We start from the raw sequence: 27,017 nt of genomic DNA on the forward strand, positions 1-27,017 counted from the left end.
TATTCTGTGAGTGAATCTGAGGTTGCTTTGGATGATTATAATCTTTTTTTTTTAGAAAGGACAGAAACTCAAGGGGAGGTGGTGTGGCCATTTATGCAAGAGCTTCTTTTACCTGCACTGTTCTTAATGCAGTCACAGTTAACTAATATTTTGAGTTTTTGGCTCTGAAAGTAAATATTGCACATAATAATTCAATTACTATGGTTGCAGTGTACACACCTTCTGCTTCCTCCTAAGCTATTGATGATGTAGCTGGTCTTTTAGCTCCATACATAAATTCAGAGATGATCATTTTAGGTGATTTTAATTTAAACTGGCTGAGCTCTGCCTCTGATTATCTAAAAGAAATCTGTGAAATTAATCTCTCACAGCTAATTACTTATCCTACCAGGCCAAACTTAAATGACTTCTCTAAGTCGACTTTAATTGACTTAATTTTAACAAATAGAAATAACAAAATTACTCAATTGGGAGTACTTAAAATTTTGAATATTTTGTTCAGCAAGTCTTCCTGTCTGATCTTTATGAAAGTGACATTCATGATACTGTTAAAATCCCTGATGTTGACTTAGCGCTTGACCACTTTTGTAAGGCTTTTAACTCTGTGGTAGATGAGCATGCACCCTTTAAAAAACAAAGGGTGTAGAATAGGTCAAGTCCCTGGTTCTCAGCTGAAATCTCGTCCTTGCTGAAAGAGAGACAAAAAGCCTGGGCTCTTGCCAGGCATACTGGTGAGTCTGGTCACTGGCTTACTTTCAGGTGCAATAAGGAAGGCTAAAGCTTATTATTATTTGCTTTTAATTCCAAATTCATTTTCAGATCCATCAAAATTGCGCTCCCTTTTGTCCCCAACAATACACCCACCAAGTGTGAAGTAGATTGGATGAACGGATCTCTAAATATGCGAAGGACAAAAACAAAGACATATATACAGACAGACAGAGATTCCTTGACTTATATAGAGAAATTATATTGTTTCTGCTGTAACTGGATGTAATATTCATCTTAATGTTGATGAAAGTATTTTGTATTGCACTGCAGATACTGTACGGTCTGCTGTAGAATCTCCCCAGTACTGTTTTGCTGATTTAGAAGTCCTGCTTCCTGTTATTACATTGTACAAAAACCCTTGCTGAGGCAACTTTTTTCTAACAGTTTTAGGCTATGGTGACATCTTGTACAGGCGTGCTTCGGCTGGGACTTTAAAGCCCCTTGATGCTGCCTACCATTCTGCACTCATGTTCCTTACTGGTGATGCTTATTACATTCATCATTGCATTCTGTACTGTGGTGGTCCTCTCTCTCTCTGAGAGGTGGGATTTGCACATGCATTTGTTTATTTACAAGGCCGTTATTGGAAAGCTGCCTTCTTACATTACTTCCATGCTAGTTTGGTCCACTGGACCATATTACACTAGGACTAATGACTGGCTTACGCTCCATGTCCCTCATGTTCATACACAGCTTGGAAGAACTGCTTTTGGCTTCTTTGCATCATCCACCTGGAACACACTACAAAGCACTTTAAAAATAAATTAATTGGTAACACTTGGTCATTTTAAATCCACAATCTCAAACCTTTTAATTAATTTTGTCATTACTTAATTCGGTGCTCAGGCCCTATTGTATTTGAAGGAATTATTATTTTTTAAGAATTGCATTTTTGAGGGCCTAAATATGCTCGAAATCTTATGAAACTTTGCACATGCGTCCGAAGTAGTGAAAAATTTTATATTTTATGGGTCTTGTACATGGGTGTGTCAAAATGGCTCAAGGGCACCCCCTAGAAAATTTAAAAGTCAAAGCCCCCACCTTTAAATTTGATGTAGATGAACGAAATGTGGTAGGCACATGTATCATGTCCAGATGCACCAAAAAGCCTCCTGGAGCCACCCTAAGTCTAACAGGAAGTTGCGATTTTGACGCCGATTTTGTCATTTCCAGCCCACATACTTTAACAAACTCCTCCTAGAGATTTGACCTCAGCAACTTCAAATTCGGTCAGTATCATGGATCATGGAACACCCTTGATGCAGAGATGCAGTGAATTTCGATGATTCGCAATGAAACAGGAAGTTGTTGTAACTCAAATGTACATCGTCCAATCTGCCCCAAATATCTCATGCTTCACAAGGGTCCTGGCCTGATTACATCTACATGTCAATATTGACTCATAGTCATAGCGCCACCTACTGGAAACAGGAAGTTGCAGGTGCTTTACTTTTATGACCTCTGCTTAGCAGGTTGAACAGATCCATCTCAAATTTAGTCAGAAAAGCTGTAAGATGTTAATGATGCTATATTGTAAAACTTGTGAGTTTTCATTCAATGCTGTTGCTGTGGCAACGCAGCAAATTTCAATGTTTCACCATGAAAAAACAAACTGTTTTAGTCCAGACGCACAAAAAAAGGTGCTTGGAGCCATACCCTAAGTCCAACAGAAAGTCAGCCATTTTGAATTTACTTTGCAGTTTTCACACAGTTTTTGCCGTTTGCAGGCATTGTGTTTTAAGTTGGTTTTATTTGACCCAACCAACTTCAGATTTGGTCAATGTCATCTTAAGACCTTTGCGGAATGCCCATGACATGGCATGCCAGTAAGTTTGCATGTTTTGCCATGAAACAGGAAGTTGTTGTAACTCCACTGAACTTTGTCTATTCTGCCCCAATTTTCACATGCTTGATTGGAGTCCAGGCCAGAACACAGTTACATGTCAATATTGAGTCATAGTCATAGCACCACCCACTGACAACAGGAAATCAACTTTATATGACAAACATCATCCAATCTACATTGAATTTACATGGTGTGGTCTACACATGATACACAGCAACATTACGTATAATTAGTGGGTGTTCTCTAGCGTCACATAGTGGACATAGGAAGTGATATTCAACTCCTTTGTTCAACGTCCAGTAAGAGCCCAGGCCTGAAGATCTCTTCATGCCTGCAATGAAAGCCCTGTGGCACACCCCGATGTGCATGAAAGTGCAAGGGCCCGATCATCCCTGCTTGCAACTTTAATTAGGGCCCCAGCACCTAGCGGTGTGAAGGCCGTCTTGTAATTGAAGGAATTTTTCTCTATTATTATTCTTCTTCCAAAACAAACGCATTTTTGAGGGCCTAAACATGCACGAAAAGCTGTTAAACTTTGCACATACATCAGAAGTGGTGAAAAATTTTATATTCTATAAGTCCTGAACATGGGTGTGGCAAAATGGCTCAATAGTGCCCCCTAGAAAATTAAGAAACTTGAGCCCCTCGATACGGATTGTCGTAGAAGAATGACATTCTGTATGCATATTTATCATGACCAGACGCACCAAAAAGTCTCTTGGAGCCATATCCTAAGTACAACAGGAAGTCAAAGTTGCGATTTTGACGCTGATTTTGCCATTTCCAGCCCACATACTTTAACAAACTCCTCCTAGAGATTTGACCTCAGCAACTTCAAATTCAGTCAGTATCATCTACAGACCTTGGAGATGAAAAGTTATCAAAACGGTGAGTTTTCAACATTCCCAGGGGGCGTGGCTGGGTGGTGAATTTCAATCCTTCGTCATAAAAATTGAAACGGCCATAACTCCGGAATACATGATCCTATGAGACTCAAACCTTTTGTGCTTGATAAGAGTCCCACCCTGAACAGATCTCGATACGATAGAGAAAACTCGATACGAATCATAGCACCACCTACTGGCAACAGGAAGTTACATGTTTTACACTTTGATACCCTGTGGGTAGCACAGTGATTGGTTCCGCCCCAAATTTACTCAGAATAGCCTCAGGACCTTGGAAATTGTATATTCAGAAGTTGGTGGCTCTCTGTGGAAAGGTGTTGCCATGACGACACAGCAAATTTTGATGTCTTGCCATGAAATTTCAAAGCCTTATAACTTGACTCCACATGGTCTGATCTTTTCCAAATTTCATATGCTTGTTAAGAGTCCTGTTCTGAAGACATGTACAGGCCCATATTTCGTGACAGTCATAGTGCCACCCACTGTCGATATGCATCATACTTTGTCTAATTATTCCTAGTAAATTTGGCTGATGCATCTGAAATTGACTCAGCTAAGATGTAAGACCTTGGTGATGCTACATTGTGCAACTCATGACCCATAATCAAACGCCGTTGCCATGGCGACACATTCTTCACCACAAAGTACGAAGCTGTTTTTAAGGGGGTAGACATGCTTGAAAACTTTGCACACGCATGGCAGGTTTAAAGTCTGTAATATCGTATAGGTGGTGGGTATGGGTGTGGCAGAATGGCTCAACAGCGCCCCCTACAATATTTCAACGAAGCAGCCCCCGCAAAGTTAAACCTACATGTATGAAAATCGGCACACACATGTATCATGCCAGGGTGCACAAAAAATTCTCTTGGACCCATAGCTTAAACCCAACAGCAATTTGGCCATTTTGAATTTAGTGCTCAATTTTGGTGATTTCACATACCTTGTATTTTAACAAACTCCTCCTACAGAATTCATCATAACGACTTCAAAATCAGTGTGTCATCTAAACTAGTTTGTGTTCAAAAGTTATCAAAAGATTTAGCTATCGTTGAAGCGGGTGACTGTGCGTGGTGTTGAGTTTTGATGTTTCGCCATTACATAGGAAATTGCTATAACTTTAGTGTACATGGTTGGATATGCCTTCACGTTTGATAACAGTCCAGGCCTGAACACATCTACATGCCAGTATTCAGTCAGTGATGTAAACTGGCTCAATAGCGCTCCCTACAAAATTTCAACGAAGCAGCCCTGGCAACATGCAAAATAGTGGACAAAGGAAGTGATGTTTATCTCCTTTTTGCACTGTCTGAAAACAGCCCGGGTCTGAAAACATCTACATGCCCGTGACAGATGCCTTTCGACTGCGCCATGCCTCGACATGCGCAAGGGTGCGAGGGCCCAATCATCGCTGCTTGCAGCTTTAATTTATTAATTGTATTTATATGTTTGTTTCAATTGATTGTCTTCTTTCTTGGTTGACGTCATTGTAAATGAGGGCTTTGCCCTCAATGATTTTCAAATTTGAATAAAGTCATAGGCCTAAATAAATATAGTGATTTGAATTTCAGATAAGTGACAACTACAAGAGACAATACAAATGGCTATCTGGTGGAGATACTCCATACTGGCTGGGAAAAGCTTACCCATTTTGCAGTCAAAGGTTAGGCAAAAAAAGCAAAAACACCATGGTTGTGTGTCCTACAAAGTGAGCTGTGATCAGCAGTTATCTCTCTGCTTCCTCTCTGGTCATCCTGTTGGATTCCTGCTCTGCTTCCTGTTTTACAAACATGTTGAAGGTAGTTGTTTTAACATCCTTCGTCCACATAAGAGGTAACTCAGAAACACAGCAACAGTAAGCATGTTGACCCCACATACGGTGGGAAATCATCCACATGCAAGTCAAATTTTTAAGACTATTTGAGTTTTGAGTCATAAAGATGTTCTGAGTTTGAAGCACTTTGTATCTTCCAAGCTTTACAACACTTCTACAAGACAAGGCTGATGATCTCCTATAAACCATCCTGCTGCCAGAAATACTCACTAGAGAACTATGAAATGTGTATTCATCCACAGATGAAAGTAGTCCCCAACATATGCACTATTTCCTCCTGTTTGAGTAAAGTTTCCTAACATTAACATTAGCTGTTCTGGGAAATTACTGACTTTTTAAAAAAAATATAATTGTATATTTGTGATCTATAATTTCATGCCTTTTTTTCTCCATTTTTTTGTCTGCTACAGAATACATATCTGGTCTGTAAATGACCTGTCCTGTTTTCCTTTACGAAAAATTAGAAACCAAAAGGGAGAAATGTATTAAAATTAATTGCTTTCATGATGGCTCCTCCTAGTTTTGTGTTAATTCCATAAAATGCCATTTCCCCACATACCTTTTTTCTTCCTTTTAATAATACAAAACTATTAATATATATTTTTTAAAAACTTGTTCATATTTTTGACTGCAAAAATGGATGACTAAATGTGTTTTCAGTTCTTCAGGACTTTAAGATTTACATCTTCAGTAGGATTCATGGGGCTTGTGGACAGGGTGAGAGGTGGACTAACATACTGTTGCTTTTGGTGAGTTTGTTGAATTTGTTGATAATAATAAAAATATAAAACACACTTTACAAGGCAAAAAACAGATTTATTTCTCCACACAGCAGTGAACCATGTTTAGTCATGTCCTCTTCTCTACTATCCACTGGTAAAAAGTCAACTTATCTCATCTAGCAAAGCAGCTTTCCCTCATTAAGCTCAATATCAAAATTAAATATGCACTGACAAATACTGACATCAGAAACTTAAATAAAACTATATATATATATTTAATAATGAAAAAGTCTGTCTGATTTCTTCCTGCAGAGGGAGCTGTACCACCGCTGTACTACTTTAATTCTTTCAAAAAAGCAAACGTGACAGGATTAGGAAAAAATCTGCTGCCTGACATGCCAAGGTTTATATAAAGACAGTCTGCATCTACCATCAGAGTGAAACTGCAAATACAAAGTGACTGCGAGACCCAGGGGAGCATCTGGCTCATCTATCGCGCTGGTTCAACTGCAGGGAAACACACACAAACACACACACACACACAAAGGGGAGGTTAGTGGAAGGGTAGGTTTGAATGAATCCAAAGCTGATAGAATAAATGGAAGCTCACTGTAAGAAGAGATGTCGATCTCGTCGGGCAGCTCACTGATGTTCACCTCGAAGCGGTCCTGGACGTCGTTGAGTGTGCGGGCGTCGCCCTCATCAGACACAAAGGTGATAGCCAGGCCCTTTGTGCCAAACCTGCCTGCTCGGGCCACCTGTCAACAACACACTGCTTACTTCTACCTGCTGACCTCAGTGTTCAGTCTGGGTGAAGACATATGACACATTACATCCTGAGTGTTTGATTTCTGCCCTGTGAAAAGGCTCAGACATCAGTAGTTTGTTGTGGAGCTGGTTAACACATTCCTGGTTTAGATCTTTTCATGGGATTTGTTGACAATGAGAAAAACACAGAATATTTTATCAGTCTTATTCTTGTTACTTTCAATGTGCAAAAAATTATTCATAACTTCATAGCTGACACCAATTTCATTATAATGGTATAACTTAAAGGTTCAATGTGTAAGAACTGGCCACCTGATCCAAACAAATGGGGGGCAGCACATCATCCCCACCCCCACCCCCACCACACACACACCACCATCAGTATCACTCCCTGAATATAGCATAAAGCTTACTGTTTACAGTGAGTCTGTGCTATGGTGTATGGAGACATTACATTACAGTTACAGCATAACTCTAATTAACAACTAAATATTTACACACATGCCCCTTGTGTAGGTGTCATAAAATATCACAGAACTCACTGATGGTAAAACAACAGTTTTTCTGCCACACAGCATATTTTTTTCATTAATTGCTGCTATTTTACAACACAGTACACACACAGTAATCCAGTAGAAACCGAATTTATTGATATGGTATTTCAATATCGATCCAGCTTACTATGATGTGCTACGATGCCAAATGACCAGCTTTCACGTAACTGGTGCAACTCAGTGCAGTTGTTGGATCAGCTGACATGATCAGCTGATGTCTCTCTAGCCAGCATCTGCAGCAGCAGCCGGCTGCTCCCACAACGTTGGTGCAACTTTCCAAATAGGTGTTATTTGGATAAACTAACCACATATTACGAATCTACATGGTTGCTTTCTTGCCTGAAAAAATATTAAAACTTAATAAAGTGACATATTAACAGTCCTACAGCGAAAAATACAACAGCATTCAGCCTGGCCCCAACATCACTGCCAGTGATACTTCTTCTCCCTTTCATGTTGGACTCTGTGGGCAGACTGGACGCTACAGTGACTCACCATCACATCCCTGTGGTACAAAGTGGTATTACAAGACAGTACAGGCCGAAGCTAGCTGGTTAGCATGCTAACTTCAGTAGATATCTCTGAAATACAATACATATAGGTCTTTGAAATAACGTCATAACTGTTATTGTTCATATTCTGTTGATAATTTTAGTTAATTTGGGAATGTTTTAAACTAAGATTCTGGCCACTTCTTACACATTAAACCTTTAAATATGATGAGCTTTAATAGGTATAAATGAACACTGGGTTACAGAGTAGGGTTCACTTGTGTATGTCTGTGTGCTACTGTCGGTGTGAACACAGCCTTACCCTGTGTAGGTAAGTGTCAGAGTCTTCTGGCATGTCATAATTAAAGGCAATGTTGACTCTCTCAATGTCCATCCCCCGTCCAAACAGGTTGGTGGCCACCAGGATTCTCCTCTGAAAGTCCTTGAACTGCTGGTAGCGAGACAAACTAAAGACAGTGAAGAAGCAATTGGTTAAAGCATTCCCGCTGTCTGCTGCCTTTCAGTTCAACAAGACCTACACAAACAACATACATGTATAGATAATGTATAGAATATACATATACAGTACATAAATTTATGTACAATATATGAATTTGAAAAACTCCCATCAGGAAGACAATATAGGGTACCCACAGCAACGAGAAACATCTTTAAGAGATATTTTATTCCATCCTGTCTCATCTTACTAAACTAATGACTTTATTAGATATTAGTGACTGCTGCTGTTTTTATCATGTCTATTCAAGATAACTATTTATTGTTATCATTTTAGCACTTTCATCCCAACCGTTTATTACAGGCCCATTTATTTCTTGTCTTTATCTCATGTATTCTAACCCATGGTGGAGGAAGTTTTCAAGTGTAACGCTGTCTGTGATGCCAAAGACTAATTTCCACGAGTGGACAATAAAAATGTCTATTCTATTCTAACAAAACGAAATACATCCCTGAGCAATATCACTAAAATATTAAATGATTCAAAATTGTGTCATCTTACAATAATCGTAGTATTACTTGGGTCAAGTGTAGGCTATTTGATCTTATTTATAATTAAAAACAAACAGGTTAGATAGACATTGAAAATACAGGCCTCAAAGTACAACCTCAATGCAACAACACTAAAACAAAAGTGAGTACACCTGTGGTACTAATTGCCTGAACAAGGTCATAAAAGAACCCGTGAACACCACAACTTTCTCAATTTTAGCCTGGGTTGTGTCTAATGCAACATGGCTCCACATGGTAAGGAACTGCCTGAACAAGTAATGCCTGGTGCACACTAGATTTTCAAATCTTAACTGATTTTAAAAACATGGGAAACCACCTGGTTACCTGTTGTGTGTGCTAAGTGTTTGCACCAAAAAATAAAAAAAGAGAAAAAATGTGGATGAAGTCATGGCTGAGAAGACAGAATCAGCATGGCTTATACATTTTGCAGCACAAGCTGGAGGTGACATCCGGTTGGTGACGCTTCCCATTCAGCTTGCTCTCATTGGCTATTGCAGGTGTCTGCTCTATTTCGATCCCTGTTCCTTTCACACTAAATGATTTCAAGTGATAAACATATTTGATATTTAGGATTTGAAATCGGGGAGACTCCAATCCAGTCGGTAACATTAAGATTACGCCTGTAAACCTCTAACAGTACAGGATCATTTGGGCAGATAATCTGTTCAGACCAGCCTGGAAGTGGGAACACACCTGCAACTGTCAAGAGGGACGAATCAGACCCAAAATCTGCCTAGTTATCTTCTAGTGTGGGGCCAGCATAACAAACCACATTGTGAGAGTTCATAAAGATGGGAGAGGGTACAAGATCATCAGTAGACTACTGAACAGAAGCCAAAACACAGTTGCAGCAGTGATTTGGAGGTACAGAAGGACTCATACATATAACTTACCAATAACAGAGGGTGCAGTGGCTGTCCTCAAAAAATGACAGCACACACAATTTGCTATTTACACAACCTTACATTGAAAAACAGAAGGGCAAGTGCTTCTGACTTGACACAAGGATTATCTGTGGACATTGGTGTTTCAGTGACTGCTCAGACAGTGTGAAGGATATTGCATGAAGTCAACCTCTATGGGTGACGTCCAAAAAGTAAACAATTGCTCACAAAAGGGCACAAAACTGCAAGATTAGACTGATGAATGCCTGATGCCTTATGAATACTGGCAGCACATTCTTTGTTTAGATGAAACCAAAATGAATAAGTTTGGATCAGAAGGGGTCCAGCATGTTTGGCGTGAACCTGGCCAGACTACCACAGTGACTGATATGGGGTCGCATGAGTGCAAAAGGTATATTGGCGATGGCACTATGAGAGCAGGTTTGTATACCCAAATACTGAGTGAAAAGATGACTACCAGTCTAAAGAAGGTTGGCAGGAGAGGAATTTTACAACATGACAATGATCCAGGGGTGCTGGATTAATTTCAGAAGTGTGGGGACCAAAAAGTGCGTGTGGCCTTTACATACTTTCCACACTCCACATCTGCGGACAGCTGTGGACTTGCATACAGCAAGACTGCAGACTGTGCACACGCAAAGGGTTCTGTTCATACTTCCGGGGGTCTGCGGACACAGACGCATTCCACATGTGCGCACTAGTAAACAGGGCTGCAGCATGATAACTGTCCACAGTTGTGAGTATTAAAAAGCAGGCTAATGTGTTATTTATTGTTATGGCTCAGGTACCGTTCCTCCTGAGGCATCCCTCTGTGGATGGCAATGGCAGGGAAGTTTTGCTCCACCAGCAGCTGAGCCAGAGCTACACACCGCTGGACAGACTTCACAAAGATCACCACCTGGACAACAGAGTAACACAGTCACTCAGCTACTGTCAGCGTTTCTATACTCCACTTGTGCATCCATATAAAAAAAAACATTAAGGCCTCAGTACACTGATTGCACAGGTGTGTGATGATGACAAAGTGGGTGGGGTATGAACTTCTGTCTCAGGCTCTTTTTACTCTTTCTTCACACCACTACTTCTGGGACTTATGATTGAACGCTGACATTCGAGTTGCAACCAACAATCATTTTCTGTTCATCTGATGAGGATTTTATTGATATTTCATTTAGTCTATGAAATGGGGAAAAATTATGAAAAAAATGCCATTTACAATTTTTCCAAACCCACAGTGATATCTTTACTTTGCTTGTTTTATCTGACCAACAGTCTCTGCACATCTTCTGTCCCATATTAACATGCATGTAATGTTGCAAACATAAAATATAACTGCCAATATAAGAATTTGAACACACATCCGATGCCGCACTCACATCAGTAGAGAAGACTATAGAGACATGATGAAGACATACCTGATTGAACTCCAGAGCATCCAGAAGGTCAAAGAGCTTTCTGTTTTTCTCATTGTCCTTCAGCTTGACGTAGTACTGCTGCAGCCCATGCAGGGTCAGCTTGGTCTCATCATCCACAAAGATTTCCATCGGCTGGAGCAGGCAGGAGTTGCACAGGGTTAGGAAGGGGGTGAGAAGATTGAAGGGGAGGGGTGTGGGTGTTGGAATAAGGGAATGTGGAAGTGGAGTTTATTAAAGTAGGTCAGACAGAATGTGGCAGTGTGAGGGGAGAGTTGTACAGGACAGATTGGCAGAGATATACAACAGTTTGAAGGTTTGTGATACAGAGGGGATGCAAGGAAATGTACCGATAAGGAAGCAGAGTGAGAGAGGAGACAGAGAGAGGTGCAGAGGAAGCAGATACCAGAGAGGAGAGGAAGGTTGTGGGGTAGTTTACCCACAAAACACTCATCCAACAAACACAGATAAACCTAAACACCCAAAAAAAAAACAGGCGTGATCACCCTGCACTGTTGAGAAGAATGACAACACAGCAAATCCATTCTAAAAGGTTTTTCTGTTCCTCACAAAATCACAAATCCCGATCCCTGTGATCACTCTGGCTGCTCTGACTAACATTCCATCAATTCAGGTGCACAGCATGCACCGATGCAGACTCATCCATCTTTCCACTTATCCCTGTCTGCATCTTGGCGGTATGTCTCATGTAAGAACAAGGGAATTCATCCCATCAATACAACAAACTAATCGAACGCTGCTTCATCTGCATCTTCTAACAATTTAGAATTGTCAAGAATTCAATACAACCAATATTACACAACTTTAACTGCTCCAATAAAATTCCACAACACCAAATCCACACACATTTACTCCACTCCATTACTCTACTCCACTACTTTCTGCAATCTATACTTTCCTAACCCTAGAAGTGTTTGAGTGAATATTTTCAACAACAAAAGGGGTTTTTGTGTGAATGATCCTACACCGTGATGTGTCCCACATGAGTGACAACTTACTGTTGACAACAATAGATTCTGCAAGGTGTTTTCATATTTTCTTAAAGCTGTATCAATTTATTTTTTCTGCCAGTGGCAGCAGAAGAAACTCAAAAACCTATTTGAGCATATAAAATTGTCATGGCAATATTCACTCTCGTTCAGCTCTGTCTTTGCTCTCTACCAACTCCTGAGGGAAATATCTGGCACTTTAGCTGCTCCACTATGTTGACAAGCTTATCTCTAACTGTGTCTGTCTGCTGTTTGGTGCTGAGCAGGTAGCGTACAGTGGCTTTAGCAGAGCTCTCTCACTGAAAACAGCTGCTTGCTGCTGCTGCTGTTAGAAACCAGGCTGATGAGAGCCATTAGACTGAACTAAAACAGTAACATTGCAGGTCGCAACAATGAGCTTAAATATTCTAAAAAACTCTGTGGAGCTGAAAGGAAGTGCAGACTTGGTGATAATTTCCTGTAGGTTCACTAGTACGAGAAACACCTTACTCACAACATAAAGCAATTTGATCCACTGTAAATGTAAAACTTTTCATTAATGCTGCTAAGTGGTTGTTTGTGCAACCTAACAATTACAGTAAGGTGGAATATTTGTTCCACTCCAATGATGTGTCATGGCTCTTGTCAGACATCATCAGTATTTGCCTGCTCCAGTGTTCCAGTTGTGAGAGGATTTATTTGGCTCACCATCCACTGTGGCAACAACTAGCAGAATCTACCAGTAAGCAGAGTCTGTATGATGCCTTTTACATTATCATTTATGTGCTCCCTGTATTGGCTGGTATCTGTCTACCCAAACAAGCGGTCAGAGCCAGGCTGGAAAAAAAACATCTTAGCAGTAGAATGTATGTATCTACCAGACAGAGTCAATCAGTCAAAACCCTATAACACATGCTACTGTCACAAACCTCCTATCTTCTCTTTGATGCCTGGATTACAGCTGAAGACCAAAGCAGGAACTAAACAATCAGCAACTTTCTCGTTTTAGATAACTGGTTTGCCTGTGAGGTGTTGTAGGGTTTTTGTGTCCTTTGCATTGGTATTTTTTCTGAGGCAGTTAACAAAGTTTAAGTAACTCTGCTGCTCCAGCTTCCCCTACAGTCGTTGATGCTCAGTCCTCGATTGCATTTTTTAAGTATCCTGGGAGGGAGGAAGCTAGCAGGATCTGAGTGTGTAGTTACTATTTAAAATGTGCTCTCCACTTCAGAGAAGTACCATAAATGACTGCATATGCTCAACGAGCAGGTTGTGATCCACTACAAGCTGTCTGGCTGAGTTCTCTTTGTTTGTTTGGGGTTATTTATCTTTACGTTCTTAAATTAGCTTTTGCCTCCTATGATGGATTTGTGTTACAAGTTAACAGCACACTCTCCTTGGTGGTGAAACCTAACAGTTCAGAGATGAAGACTTAATTTACTCTACAACATTACATCTGCTTTTCTTTTACTGTATTTCATTAATGGTACTGCAAAAGCTAGCTGTCTTCAGCATTTTATAGCAGAGAGGTCCTCTTCATTTTGTTACTGTGTCTAAGTTTTGTAGAGGTAATTCAACATGTAATGATGATTTGGACACATTATTCTATACTATATTTTTAGTAAGTAATGTTTTTTGTATATCAAATTTCATTCTTTTATTTCTTAATTACTAGCCCAACTTGCACATTAAGAAAAAATATCTCTTTCTGGTAATTAAGCTCAGACCTTCTGACAGATGTTCTGGAATGAAAATACAGCATTAGTCATGATGAGCAATGTGCGTAATTCAGAATAGGGTAGCGTTAGCCACCCAGTTGCAGCCTTTGCTTTCCCGTATATAACACATTTTGTGCTCCTCATGGGTGGCAATGGTTTTATCTACAATATCTTTTCTGTTTCCTACTATTTTGTAGGGTTTTTTCTGGGAAAATGTAGGGAAAGATTGTTTTAAGATTGAACGATTGCATGTAGCTTGAATCCTTGAGTCTGACCACACATAGGATTAATCATGTGATCACTTGAGAGCTTTAGGTAGGGTTTTTTCCCTAACGATAATTTGGTAGTAATTATAGGGGAAAATAGAAACCATACAATTGGTATACTTCCAATTAATGAAAGATTTGCAACAGCAGATCACCTGAACATGCAAAAATGTGAAATCAGTCTAAAGGCAAAAATGGAGAGTAAAGTTTCCAATAGTCAATGGTTTAAATGTTTGGGAGTTTTTCTTTCGACAACATTGCAGTTTTCCTATGATTACCACCAAATGACATAGTTCTGTCCAGGGAATATCTTTAACATTATTAGGATAATCTGATAATTAAAGGCCCAATCAAGAATAATTAAACTTAAGAGTGTTTCTCAGAACTTTGATAAATACGGGTTTTGGGCTTGGAGATGGGCTCATGTGGCTACCAAAGAAGTGAAACTGCAGCCCACTAAAGATTTAAAGCTTAAAACCAAGGAAGTGTAGTGATGCCAAAACAGACAAAAGTGCCAATTTGTATAGCAAATGGACAATAATGAGATTTTACCTTAAAACTACAGTATGCAACTTGTCTTACAATTAAAACACCACTGCAGCAAAGGCATGATATTTATATTACACTATCAGACTGTGTGTGCCTGTGATTCCCTGCTGGCTTGACACTATCTTTTGAATAACTGTGGGTGTGTGACTCATTGGCATGTAGCTGTGTGGCCAGTGCTACAGAGCAGTGACCTCTGTGCAACAACAAGGGAAGCGGTCAGATAGATGTTGATGAACGTGCTTTTTAGATGCCTGTTGCTATTTCTGTCTGTGGTGGCTTTCTGGTGGCTTCAGACTAAATGCTATTTTGTTGATAACACTGCCTCCCTCAAGACAAGAAGTTGCATATTGTAGCTTTAAGTCGGGTTTAAGTGAGCAGCATGTTTACAGGCTGCGTCAGAGACAGCATTGGCCAGTTATAGCGGTAAGGAGCTCTGACATGACAGCGCTGTGGACAGACGTTTCCCCACATCCCCCACGCACTGAAGGGGCTGCTTGGAGTAAAACTTCTTTCTTGCTTGTAACTTGGATTCATGGAGGTCGTAGGACAACATGGACTCTGAGGCCCGCCGCTCCAGCAGGCGTGGCACAACAGGGGAAGGAGTAGTGGAGGTGTGGAGGGAGCAAGAGGAGGCATGGTGGATGCGAGTGGAGAGACGTATTTACATCTTGCATGAACTTTCTGCAGACCGGACGGATCTCTTTGCTCAGGGTGGCGCTGAACATCATGACCTGCTTCTCATGGGGAGTCATACGGAAAATCTCCTGGACATCTCTGCGCATATCTGAAGAAGAGGATAGTGACTCACATCAGTATTCACGAAGTTCAACAAAGACCCTTTCCAATATCCTAAGTCCTAAACACTGAACCCTCACAGACTTTATATATGCATATATGTATTACATACACACATATTTATTTATTTATTTATTTATTTATTAGGTATAATATATTTATTAGGGATGTGCAGAGAGCCCAGTATTTGTATCTATATTTGTTGAAGCAGCAAAATGATTTATATTTATATTTGTATTCGAATAAAAGTGGAAATAGGCATAAAAATCCAGTTTTTATTTTTTATTACGCTTTTAATTTTAGGATATGAAAGAGTTAAAATAAGTGTTTATGAATAAACTATCTTACGAAGGAGGTCCCCACACCGGGTCTCAAACTCCAGTCTCCCAGATTATAGACAACTGCGCTGACTACTGAGCTAAACCGAATGCATCATCAATGTGCAGACAGACCTCTATTTATTTATACACCCATAACACACAGACAGCACAGCCTGTAACATGTAGAGAAGAATTTCAAAGGCAATTCTTGCTTTGCACTTTTCATTTATTGCCTATTTTTTAACAACCTAACTTTGTGGAAAGAAGAAGGGGAACAACAGGTTATGGAGAGTCCCTTGTAAGCACTTTGCTTGTGTCAGTAGCTCAGCTTTATCTCTGGGGAACATCTCCAACTTTGGAAGAGTGAGTTTTTCCCTTAAGCAAGGTCTGCAGAGTCACAGACTTATGGAAAGTGTGCATACAGGGCTCAAAAAGTTATCCTCAAATACTTGCTGATTCCACAGGGGGACCATCATGAGCCCTAACCTGACTTAACTGGAGCACATCAGAGTGTGTGAATATGTATATACAGTATATCAAACTGAATTAGTGACAGTAAATAGAAAATGAATAATAAATGATGACTTAAAGGAAAACTCCACCCTTGGTTCCTATATACGACCTCACGTTACTGGATTTTCATACTTCCATACAAGTGATGACAACTCAGCCATCTCATTGACAACCACAAGATGTAGTCTACTATAAACAACGCTGTCTTTTACAGCTTTGTCTTGTTGATGTTCAATTTTAACATCTTAAGGAGAATATACTGTACATAATTACTTACTTTTGTCCCACTTCAGTGCACTGTCAATTGTTTTAGAGTGGATTTTTCCTTTGAATATGAGGCTGTGTATGGGGAGAGGCATATGTACTAACCGAGCTGCTCCAGCATCTTATCACACTCATCCAGGATGAAATGTTTGATATGACGCAGGTTGAGAGTCTTGTTGCGTGTCAGTGCCAGGATCCGGCCCGGTGTTCCAACCACAATGTGAGGAGAGTCTTTCTTCAGCACCTCTTCATCTTTCTTTATAGACAGCCCTCCAAAGAACACTGCCACCTGCAGGGAAAGACACATGTACAGTCCGTAAAGATGCAGGGACAGAGGCTCATGATTTGGGCTGCTGAGGAGAATCAGGTCACAGTGTTTACCTTGACAGTGGGCATGTACTTTGAAAATCTCTCATACTCCTTGCTGATCTGAAAGGCCAGCTCTCTGGTATGGCACATCACCAGGACCGACACCTGAAGCAAAACAATGACACTCACAATTACAAGATCCTCTTATGGCTTTTGTGACTGTAATGTAACTGCTGTCACTCCTGATTATATTCATTTATATTTTCCTGACCAAAAACATTTCCTGCCTGCATTTGCTAATTCAAATCAGCTTTTGTTGATACATAACACAAAGCAAGTTTTACAATCTGTCAGACAAGGCATCAATAATTTACTCTACCATTTATTTTAAGTCATTTTCATATCAACATTGCCAATACTGTGGTGTGTATATAGTGTATATAAAATGATATTATAATGAGGTTGTGGTTAAAAGCATTATATTATAACTGCCCTCTGCTACTGGGGAACTTTTTACATTGGTTGCACCAATTTACGTCACAGACGTTTCCATGGTAACTAGGTTATTTAAACTGATCTTTCTGAATTTACCTAATAAAAATATCTGTATTTTTTGGTCTGATTTTACATCTTATATAAAATCCCAATTTGAATGTAATTAAGTAGTCTGTCTTTTGAACTTAAGAGTGGATCCTTATAACACATTCTTGAGTCACATTTGATGTAATGTATGTATATTAAAAGAGTACTCCACTGATTTAGCATTGCACTCTTACATCATGTCAGACTCAGAATGGACATTTAAAAAGTATCAAACTCAATGCAGCAGAACCAGAGTATAGTCTTCATTCCATGCATTCGTCTTCCTTGTCAAATCCTGGTGCCTACATTACCCACAAAGCAACTCGACCACCCATAGTTCAGTCAGAGATTCAAGAGTGTTATGCTAGTAGTGACTAATGTAGCCTGGTGCTGCTAGCCTCCAGCAGAGATGAGGAGCAGGCTACAGAGGTCTGCTAACCTCACTTCTTTCTAACTCCACAGCCCCAGATTTTGTTCATTTTCAAACTTGTAATCCTCAGCCCCAACAGACGCTGACTCAATACATCACTTGAAGCAATTTATTAGACACAGCTTCCTCTGGAGACAAAAGGCATTCTACAACTTTTTTTTTTTTTTTTTTTTTACAAATGCAGTAGTACTCCCCAACACCTGGAAACCAACGCTGAAGTGGAAAATAGGTGGAGTTCCCCTTTAAACCTGGACCAAACCTATTTCCTAATAACAGGTCATGAAATGAAATGGTGTGTACATATATATATATACATGGTGCAATAAGATGTTGTGCTGCAGTATGGATGGAACTTATATTCTGCATTTTATTTCTAGAAGAAAGTGACTCTTAGTGATATTTGTGGACAGAGACATTATGGGTGGGTCACAAGGGAGGGACATATTGGGTGTCAGCAGGGAGGATTACCTGTCCCGTGACTGGCTCCAGCTGCTGCAAAGTAGCTAGAACAAACACTGCAGTCTTCCCCATGCCAGACTTGGCCTGACAGAGCACATCCATACCCAGTATCGCCTGAGGGATGCATTCATGCTGAACTGCAAGAGAAACACACATCCAAAATGTTTCTCTATTAAGGTAAATCTTTTTCCTTATCAGGAAAATCCAAATCTCAAGCAAACCAACTATGGTTGTTTTGTTTTAACTTGTATATGCAAGTGTACATTTATCCCAGACATTCCCAAAATACCTAATTTTTATACCAAACCAGTTTTATCAAGTTTTTCTCAATCATACAATAAAAAACTTGTATTTGCTTCCTACCCCTTTTCAGTATATTATACTTATAAAATGTGCAAATCCATTTCCATGTCTCACAGATAACTCACCCTCAGATGGATGCTCAAACCCACAGTCCACTATGGCCCTGAGCAGCTCTGGTTTCAGCAGAAAGTCTCTAAATCCAGAGGAGTGAATGGACACATAAGAGCCCTTCACTCCTTCCTTCCTTATCGACATGTCTCCTACATCCCCGACCCCTGCAGCCTCCACCTCATCCTCCTCATAGTCCAACAGCTCGTTGTCTACGTCGTTCTCAGTCATCTTGACACAGCTGCAAAACAAAAAATAGCTTTAAGGAGGTATTTATGACAGGACTGCTGTATTAAACAATATTACATTTTAGAGGGGTTCTACTTCTCTCACATTTGTAGTTTTTCAAGAGCGGAGGTAACTTCCATAATGTTACTTAAGTTGCTATAATAAAATCCTGTAACCATGTTTTTTGAGGGGGTTGATTGGATTCATTTACTGATTTTTATTTTATTTCATAAAAATCAACAAAACAGCACAGTACAAAATGAGCTTACCAACCCCTTCACAAACATACAGATGATAATAGGCTTTGCTAATTCTGACACATTTACATCAAACCACTATTTGCTTGAGGTGCTCACAGCTCAGAGGTATCTCAATCTGTGGAGATCTGTATTATCTCAGAGGTTTTGCATCTCCTGGCACTTCAGTACAGGACAGCTATTGGTGAACAGTTATTTTTAGATCTCTAAGAAAGTGGGACTGATATAGGCTACATGTGAAAATCCATTTATATGGTAGAGATGCCAAACCAGAAATAACTGTCTAATATTAGGTATCAATTGCCTTTAGCTTGCTGAGGATTCACGCAGCATGTCTGAGACTTAACAGAGGTGGTTTATGAAGTGATGGTTGTGTGTCTCAGGCTAATTTCTTTCAACTGTAAATACTGCTGCTGAATAACTGGCTGTGACATCCATCACTTAAATCATGTGTTCAGAACATGAAAGTAATGTGTACTGGCCTCCTAAATTACAGAGTTGTCAGAGTTCAACTCATGGATTTGAAGTATGTTGAACTGTTGCAAAATTCTGCCTTATTTTCATATTATCTTAGCTAGCTATCTATCTAGGCGCTCCTCCCACGTCAAAAATCCCTGTGGCTATGAAGACACACGCTAATTGGTTTTGTGACTCCATCAAACAAACTTGATAGCGTATGTTGTTAATTATTCTGGCATCTTTCATTCATTTACAGATAACAAACCATATTAACTTCTTTCTCTAACAGTAATTTTAACGTTCCTAGCCTGACGAAGACTCGGGGGAAAGTGTGACGGTAGGATATTTTAAGTGAATACAGGTAACGTTACGTTAATGTTAACGTTCGGTGTAAAAAAAAACAACCTAGGCATTTCAACAACTAGCTGCAATTAGCTCTACGGCTAACAAGCAACTCAACAACTCGCATGCTAAAGCAGCACACGGTTTAAATTTGAACTTCAGAATTATAGCGGATATATTTCTGTATGAACTACTAATGCTGTTGGTTTGAAATGACTTGAAGCACACAACATACCTTTAAGTAAAAGAGATGCAAGTGAATCAACGCCTCCGTTCAAAGCAAAGCGCTAACGTTAGCGTATGCACATGACGTCATCAGCAAGCGACGGCGATAACTTGAAGGACTCCGCGTTGTATATCGTTCTTTATTCTTGTAACGGAAAAGTTGGGGTGTTTCGGTGAAAACTGCGTATTATTTGTAGGTAGAAACGTTATTCACACATCAAACAGGTGAGTACGTAAATTCTGGTACAAAATGTTTTTTTCCTCTGAATCAGCCGTTAGTCTCACGTGCTGAGGTGATGTGCTTTCTTCAGTGTAAATTAGTGTTAGCTAGATTACCTCTTTACTTGTAAAACTGCATATTCTTATGGACACGCAGTCCTATTAACTATTTAATTTTATTTGGAAATCAAGTCTTAAAGTCGAATTTTTAAAAGCCCAAGTCGTGAATGAGACATAAACAAAAGTGAAGCCCTCAAACTCAAAACACTGAAGTGTAACCTGATGTTATTCTCAAATAAACCGACAGGTCTGATCAGAGAACGACGAACAGAACACTGAAGAACAACTTAATTTCATTTACAGTCTCAATTATGGATAAAATGACCATTTGGAGAAGGGAAGCAAAGGCTGGTGTGTGTCAGTTAGTCAGTGGTGAAAGAAGTACTCAGATCTTTTACTTCAGTAAAGGTAGCTATACCACCATGAAAAAAATACCCAGTTACAAGTAAAATTCCTGCATTCAAATTCTTAAGTAAATTATAAGCATAGTACTCATTATGCAAAATGGCCCAATTTAGAGTGTTATATATATATATGAAGCACAAAATGGAAATACTCAAAGTACAAGTGCCTCAAAATTGTACTTAACTACCGTACTTTATTAAATGTACTTAGTTACTTTCCACCACTGCAGTTAGTTTTTCTACTAGTCTGTCTCCCCCTAAAGTACATTAATGAAGCCGCTTGTCTTTACATAGTGATGTCATGTTTTGGTGGTGATCCCAACTTCTGCCCAGAGTGTGGGAACGTCCTTCCTCTCCCAGGGATACAGGACACTGTCCGCTGCCCCCGCTGCTCCTTCTGTATCCCTGTAGCAGGTACCAACTCTCTACCAAGTTCTGCATGTATTTAACCTCCTCAGTCACAATCTGTGTGACTGTGAGCAACAGAGAGACAGGCATTACAATCTAATCCTTTACACCCCATGCAAGTGTCTCTGTAGCACAGAAACCCCCACAGTGCACTGATTCCAATCTTATCATTCTTTGGAATAGGAAACATGTTCTTCTCCACCTTTTGAAATGATACAAAAACCACTTGGTGATCTGCCTCCAAGGGGCCCTCTGTAGCATTTCAACAATATTTTATATGAATCACCGGAGCAGAGTAACTGACATTTAGAGGGTCTGTTCAAAAAATTACAAAACATCTATTTTCTTTCTTGTTCCTACTGGTATCTATCCATGCAAGTAGTTGTGGTTTGTCCAGGTTTTGAGATACGTTTAAGATTTTTGCCTCCACCACTGTACAGTGGAGGTGAATGGAATTTTGTTTGTGCTAGTCACAGCATTAAAAAAATAAATAAATGAAAAACTTCAACAGCAAATTTTCCTTCCAGAAACAATGCCTCTGTGCTTTTGGATAATCCACAGACCTCACTGTGAACTGTTTTCATTGGAAAAAATAGTCCTATGAACATTTTTGACATCGTACATCATGGTTTGATAACTGCACATTTCCCTGACACACATACATACATACATGTATGTATTTTACTGTCCAGAGTTCTCAGGCCAGGAAATACGCTCTACGGTCATCTTTAACCCTGTGGAGCAGTCATCAGTGGCTCTGGAGGATGAGGAGGACTCAGAACTGAAGGGACCTGTGGTAAGAAGAGACAGTGCTGCAGCTGACTCCTGTGTGTGATGGTGACAATTGTACACTGTGTTGATGTTGTTATCTGTATGGCTGCTCTCATAGATCGACAGACGCTGCTCTCGCTGTAATAAAGAAGGGATGATTTACCACACTAGGCAGATGAGATCTGCAGACGAAGGCCAGACTGTCTTCTTCACCTGTATACACTGCAGGTGATGAATATCAACACATAATTTTCGGATCTAGTGCTTCTATGTGATCTTGTGCTGATCATTTTGATTTTGGTGTTACAGATATCAAGAGAAGGAGGACTCCTGAGAGGACATTTCACTCAGCTTCTCCATTCCTCTCCATACATCTGCTCTCCTGTTGGCCACTGTTGGTTTCAGATAGTTGGATACTTTCTCAACAAACAGATTGTAAATATAAGTTAGAATTAGAGCAAACAGCACCACCTTCACCTCTGGTTTATCTAATGAAGCTGTGCATTGCAGAACATCTCAGTGACTGTCTGAATTTACAGTTTGACTAGCTTGACAAAAATCTCAACTCACATAACTCAAGATACACTTACTAGCTTTTTATGGAGCTCTCATTTTATGCATCTTATGGTCTTCTTCAGTGGATGGAGTTTGCCCAGTTGTCATGGAGATGGGTTGCCTAGGAAGACCATGAGATGCTGTTGAAAGGCATTGAAAAGTTATTGAATGGATCTTAATTATTATTTTTTTTATTATCTTTTTGTCAAACTACTGATTCCAAGGTCAAGAATGAACTTTCACACAAAATAAAGTTTGTTTACTTAGAAAATGACATTTATACAACTGCAGTTGTTTATAATAAAATGTTAATGTGAAATCAACTCTATTCTTGAAGTAGCAGTATTTTTTTGGCCACTTAGGGACATCAACATTGACATATTAACACCTTATAAAGTTGATATGGCTAATGTGTCAGCTAATAGTCCCCTATTTCCACATCCAGCAGTCTGATATTAACTCTTTTAAGCTCTGTTTTGGTCTCAACCAACCTGATCTCAAACAACACTGATGAGTTTGTGGGCTATAAAACCAAAACAAGCTAAAAGAGACTAAAAAGCTTGGTAGATCTAAGGTGAGCAGCAGAGTTAGTGATAATTCTCCGAGTTCATCAGTATAACTGACACCTTTCACATTACACATAGTCATTTGATCTTTTGTGAAGTTTTAAAGCTACAATGTGTAACATTTGAAAAGAAATGGCATTGATTAGACATAAACTCAGGTTGAGGTTGGACAGGGCTATGCTGGGAATTACTATATATGAGATCACCAAGCTCAGCACCCCAGTAAGAATGATAAAGGCAAGGCAAATAACACATTTCAACAACAAGGCAATTCAAAGTGCTTTACATAGAGTGTAAAAGGCATCAAAACAGAATATAAAAGCAACACAAGTAAAAAGACATATAAAAACAATTAAAAAGTTAAAATTGGAAATAAAAAGCTAAAAGGAAATAAGACAGATAAAACGAGAATAAAAGTTATAGTGCAGTGTAAAATATTAACCCTCAAATTTGGTTTAATAAAAGAGCGGCAAACAGAAAAATCTTCAACTGTGATTTAAAAGAACTTAGAGTTGCAGCAGACCTGCAGTTTTCTGGGAGTTTATTCCAGATATGTGGAGCATAAAAACTGAACGCTGCTTCTCCATGTTTAGGTTTTACTCTGGGGACAGAAAGCAGACCTGTCCCAGATGACCTGAGAGGTCTAGATGGTTCATAATGTAGCAGCAGATCAGAAATGTATTTTGGCCCTAAACCATTCAGTGCTTTATAAACCAACAGCAGTATCCTTTGACAGACAGGAAGCCAGTGTAAGGATCTGAGAACTGGAGTTATATGATCCACTTTCTTGGTCTTAGTGAGGACTCGAGCAGCAGCGTTCTGAATCAGCTGCAGCTGTCTGATTTTTTAGGGAGACCTGTGAAGACAGCATTACAGTAGTCAGGTCTATTGAAGATAAATGCATGGACAAGTCTTTCCAAATCCTGCTGAGACATAAGTCCTTTAATTCTTGATATATTCTTCAGATGATAATAGGCTGACTTTTTAATTGTCTTAATCTGGCTGTTGAAATTCAGGTCTGAGTCCATGACTACACCAAGATTTCTGGCTTGGTTTGTAGTTTTTAACATTATTGATTGAAGCTGAGTGCTGACTTTTAAACGTTTTTCTTTGGCTCCAAAAACAAAAACTTCAGTTTTGTCTTTGTTTAATTGAAGAAAATTCTGGCACATCCAATCATTGATTTGTTCAATGCACTTACTCAGTGCTTGTATTGGACCATAGTCCCCTGGTGATATGGTTATGTAAATTTGTGTGTTATCCACATAACTGTGGTAGCATGTTTTGTTGTTTCCCATAATCTGAGCTAGTGGGAGCATGTAGATGTTGAGCAGAAGAGGCCCCAGAATGGAGCCTTGGGGAACTCCGCATGTCATTTTTGTCCGCTCAGATGTGTAATTACCTACAGACACAAAGTAGTCCCTGTCCTTTAAGTAGGATTCAAACCAGTTTAGTACTGTGCCAGAAAGTCCCATAAGGTAAAATATGTAACACCTTAAATACTGCAGGGCACTGAGGGAATCAAACACTATGGGGTGTAACAGTAAGTGTATTCGTCCCAAACCGTCATGGTTCGGTGCATGCAGTCGTGTGAAGAATACGCTCTGTGACCCAAACAATTACTGTCAAAATAGTTTAATAATCCCCTTACTCCAACGTGCGAGTTCCATTCGGAATGTTTTGACAGCACACCACTTAGCTATAGCATGCTCATGGGTGTATGGCAGCCAGCTTAGTCAAGGTCGCCTGGTTATCCTGTTTACCCTGCAGTGTTGCTGCGCCATTATCTCCATAGTGAAACAATACCACGTCTCCCTGTCCCCCTCCCCTTTCTGTTATGGTCAGCTTTTCACTCCACTTTTGAGTGAAGCTGTTCAAACAACTATAAACACATTTGATTTCTAACGTGGTCTGACAGCACATCATAAGAACCACTTCTGAGAAAGAAAAATGTAGTTAGAAAGTATGAAAGCAAAAGTAGTGGTTTGGTCCCTCTGATTGATATTTTTTTTAATTTAACCAGGAAGTCCCTTGAGATTGAAATCTCTTTGAGGGGGCCAAGACAACACACAAGCAGAAATAAAACACAACAGATAGGGAATACAAATATCATATACAGACTAAAACACAGACTAAATCCAGCTCAAATAAGGCAGTTGCTATTCTCAGTTAAATGGACTTTGAACATGGCTTTAAATTTTTCAGTATATTAGATTTAGCAGCATTGGTCACAAGTCAGCCAATGTGGTTGTGTTGGTCACTCTGGCACGAACAGCACGCCCAGGCTGATCCCACAAGTGTTCAATGGGGTTGAGGTCAGGACTGCTGGCAGGCCATTCCATCCTCTTCCAAATTCTGGAGGTATTCTCTGATAAACCCCACAAACCAACAAATGCTGGTTGAAGAATGGGATGCCATCCCACAGCAGTGTGTGACCAGGCTGGTGACCAGCATGAGGAGGAGGTGCCAGGCTGTTGTGGCTGTGTTAGGTTCTTCCACATGCTACTGAGGCTCCTGTTTGTTAAATGAATAAATTGTTAAATTGCCAGTATGTCTTGTTCCTTCAAACTTCAATCATCCAAGTGACCAAACACCAAACAAGAGTCAATGGCAGAATAAGCTGTTTGGCATTGGCAGAGAAGATTTGGCATATTTTTCATGGGTGCAACCCACATACTCAGCTCTACTGCTCATCCCACAAATGCATGTTCCTTACAAATGTGGCACCATTTAAAAGGGAAATAAACAGGCTTTCCAACGTTATAAGATTTATTGCCAAGAGGCATTGTTACAACAAAGAAATAATCTACCAAACACAAATTTCCTTACTTTTAGTGTTATGTTTAGTTCTTGCCGTGTGGTGCAGTAGTTCCGTCCGGTTTTGGACAGCTTGCGACTCCCATAGGCCAGGACACGCTCCCTGCCCTGCTGAACTTGTGACAGAACAGCACCGATGCCAACATGGCTCGCATCAGTGTCCAGTATCATGTTGCCTTGGTCTAGTGGGTAACCCAGGACTGGTGCAGTGGTTAGCAGGTGCTTGAGTCTGTCGAATGCCATCTGGCATTCTGCAGTCCACTGGAAATGAGTGTATTCCCAGTATTTATAAAGGTCCACTTCTGGGGTAGAAGGCTGCTGCTTGGCAAGCTCTAGGAGTCAGTTCAACTTGCCATTAGCCAGAGGCAAGATCCAGCATGCTGAACCATCTGGCAGTGGAGAAGATGTCAAGGGTTTCTTGGAAATGGTGCAGTCGTTTAGGGCCCTGTAGTTTATGCAGAGGTGGTACGTTCTGGTACGCTTGTTGTATTTCTTGATCGGCATCCTGTTGTTTCTCCCACGTCACGGCGTGGCGGCTGCTTAACTGGGATGCCTGGTCAAGTCACAATGTCATGCTGCACCAGGCTCGTGTGGCCAAGGTCACTGGGTCCAGTTGAGAACACACTGCTTCACACTTCAAATTTCAAGGACTGCCTTTATTCACTTACGTAATATTGCAAAAATCAGGCAAATCCTTTCTCAAAAAGATTCAGAAAAAATAATCCACGCATTTGTTACTTCTAGGCTGGATTATTGCAATTCCTAATTATCAGGCTGCCCTAACAAGTCTCTAAAGACTATCCAGCTGGTCCAGAATGCAGCTGCTCATGTACTGACAAAAACTAGCTAGCTTCCTGTAAAATCCAGAAT

The 27,017-nt window shown here is 40.0% G+C and overlaps 2 protein-coding genes across 4 annotated transcripts; one reads left to right on the top strand and one right to left on the bottom strand.

Annotated features, from left to right (window-relative positions):
• Positions 1-6,148: 6,148 nt before the first annotated feature.
• On the bottom strand, positions 6,149-20,447 carry ddx39b (DEAD (Asp-Glu-Ala-Asp) box polypeptide 39B). 2 transcript variants are annotated; one of them, XM_067611716.1, is made up of 11 exons: positions 20,358-20,447; positions 18,854-19,077; positions 18,435-18,562; positions 17,027-17,119; positions 16,751-16,934; positions 15,419-15,537; positions 11,238-11,369; positions 10,611-10,720; positions 8,211-8,355; positions 6,686-6,833; positions 6,149-6,582 (listed from the first exon to the last, which is right to left on the bottom strand). In XM_067611716.1, the coding sequence occupies exons 2-11, from the start codon at positions 19,065-19,067 to the stop codon at positions 6,566-6,568; spliced, it is 1,290 nt and encodes a 429-aa protein (XP_067467817.1). In that variant the 5' UTR covers positions 19,068-19,077; positions 20,358-20,447; the 3' UTR covers positions 6,149-6,565. The 2 variants fall into 2 exon arrangements, with proteins under 2 accessions (XP_067467817.1, XP_067467818.1); XM_067611717.1 differs by lacking the exons at positions 6,149-6,582; positions 6,686-6,833 and adding an exon at positions 7,472-7,902.
• polr1h (RNA polymerase I subunit H) lies at positions 20,016-23,087 on the top strand. Of its 2 annotated transcripts, none has more exons than XM_067611726.1 (5): positions 20,016-20,117; positions 21,325-21,444; positions 22,131-22,234; positions 22,328-22,437; positions 22,519-23,087. In XM_067611726.1, exons 2-5 carry the CDS (start codon positions 21,327-21,329, stop codon positions 22,541-22,543), a joined length of 357 nt encoding a protein of 118 aa, XP_067467827.1. In that variant the 5' UTR covers positions 20,016-20,117; positions 21,325-21,326; the 3' UTR covers positions 22,544-23,087. The 2 variants fall into 2 exon arrangements, with proteins under 2 accessions (XP_067467827.1, XP_067467826.1); XM_067611725.1 differs by lacking the exon at positions 20,016-20,117 and adding an exon at positions 20,434-20,572.
• The last annotated feature ends 3,930 nt before the right edge of the window (positions 23,088-27,017 follow it).

This window comes from Thunnus thynnus, chromosome 15 (assembly GCF_963924715.1).
Source record: "Thunnus thynnus chromosome 15, fThuThy2.1, whole genome shotgun sequence".
NCBI classification, from domain to species: domain Eukaryota; kingdom Metazoa; phylum Chordata; class Actinopteri; order Scombriformes; family Scombridae; genus Thunnus; species Thunnus thynnus.

Bases quoted from the DNA above. Each gene is read 5' to 3' on its own strand.
- polr1h (XM_067611726.1), top strand. From the start codon at position 21,327: ATGTCATGTTTTGGTGGTGATCCCAACTTCTGCCCAGAGTGTGGGAAC. The intron at 21,445-22,130 runs GTACCAACTCTC...TTTACTGTCCAG, and splicing joins CTTCTGTATCCCTGTAGCAG to AGTTCTCAGGCCAGGAAATA. The intron at 22,235-22,327 runs GTAAGAAGAGAC...CTGCTCTCATAG, and splicing joins CAGAACTGAAGGGACCTGTG to ATCGACAGACGCTGCTCTCG.
- ddx39b (XM_067611716.1), bottom strand. From the start codon at position 19,067: ATGACTGAGAACGACGTAGACAACGAGCTGTTGGACTATGAGGAGGAT. The intron at 18,563-18,853 runs GTGAGTTATCTG...TTTCTCTTGCAG, and splicing joins GTTTGAGCATCCATCTGAGG to TTCAGCATGAATGCATCCCT. The intron at 10,721-11,237 runs GTATGTCTTCAT...TCTGTTGTCCAG, and splicing joins ATGCTCTGGAGTTCAATCAG to GTGGTGATCTTTGTGAAGTC.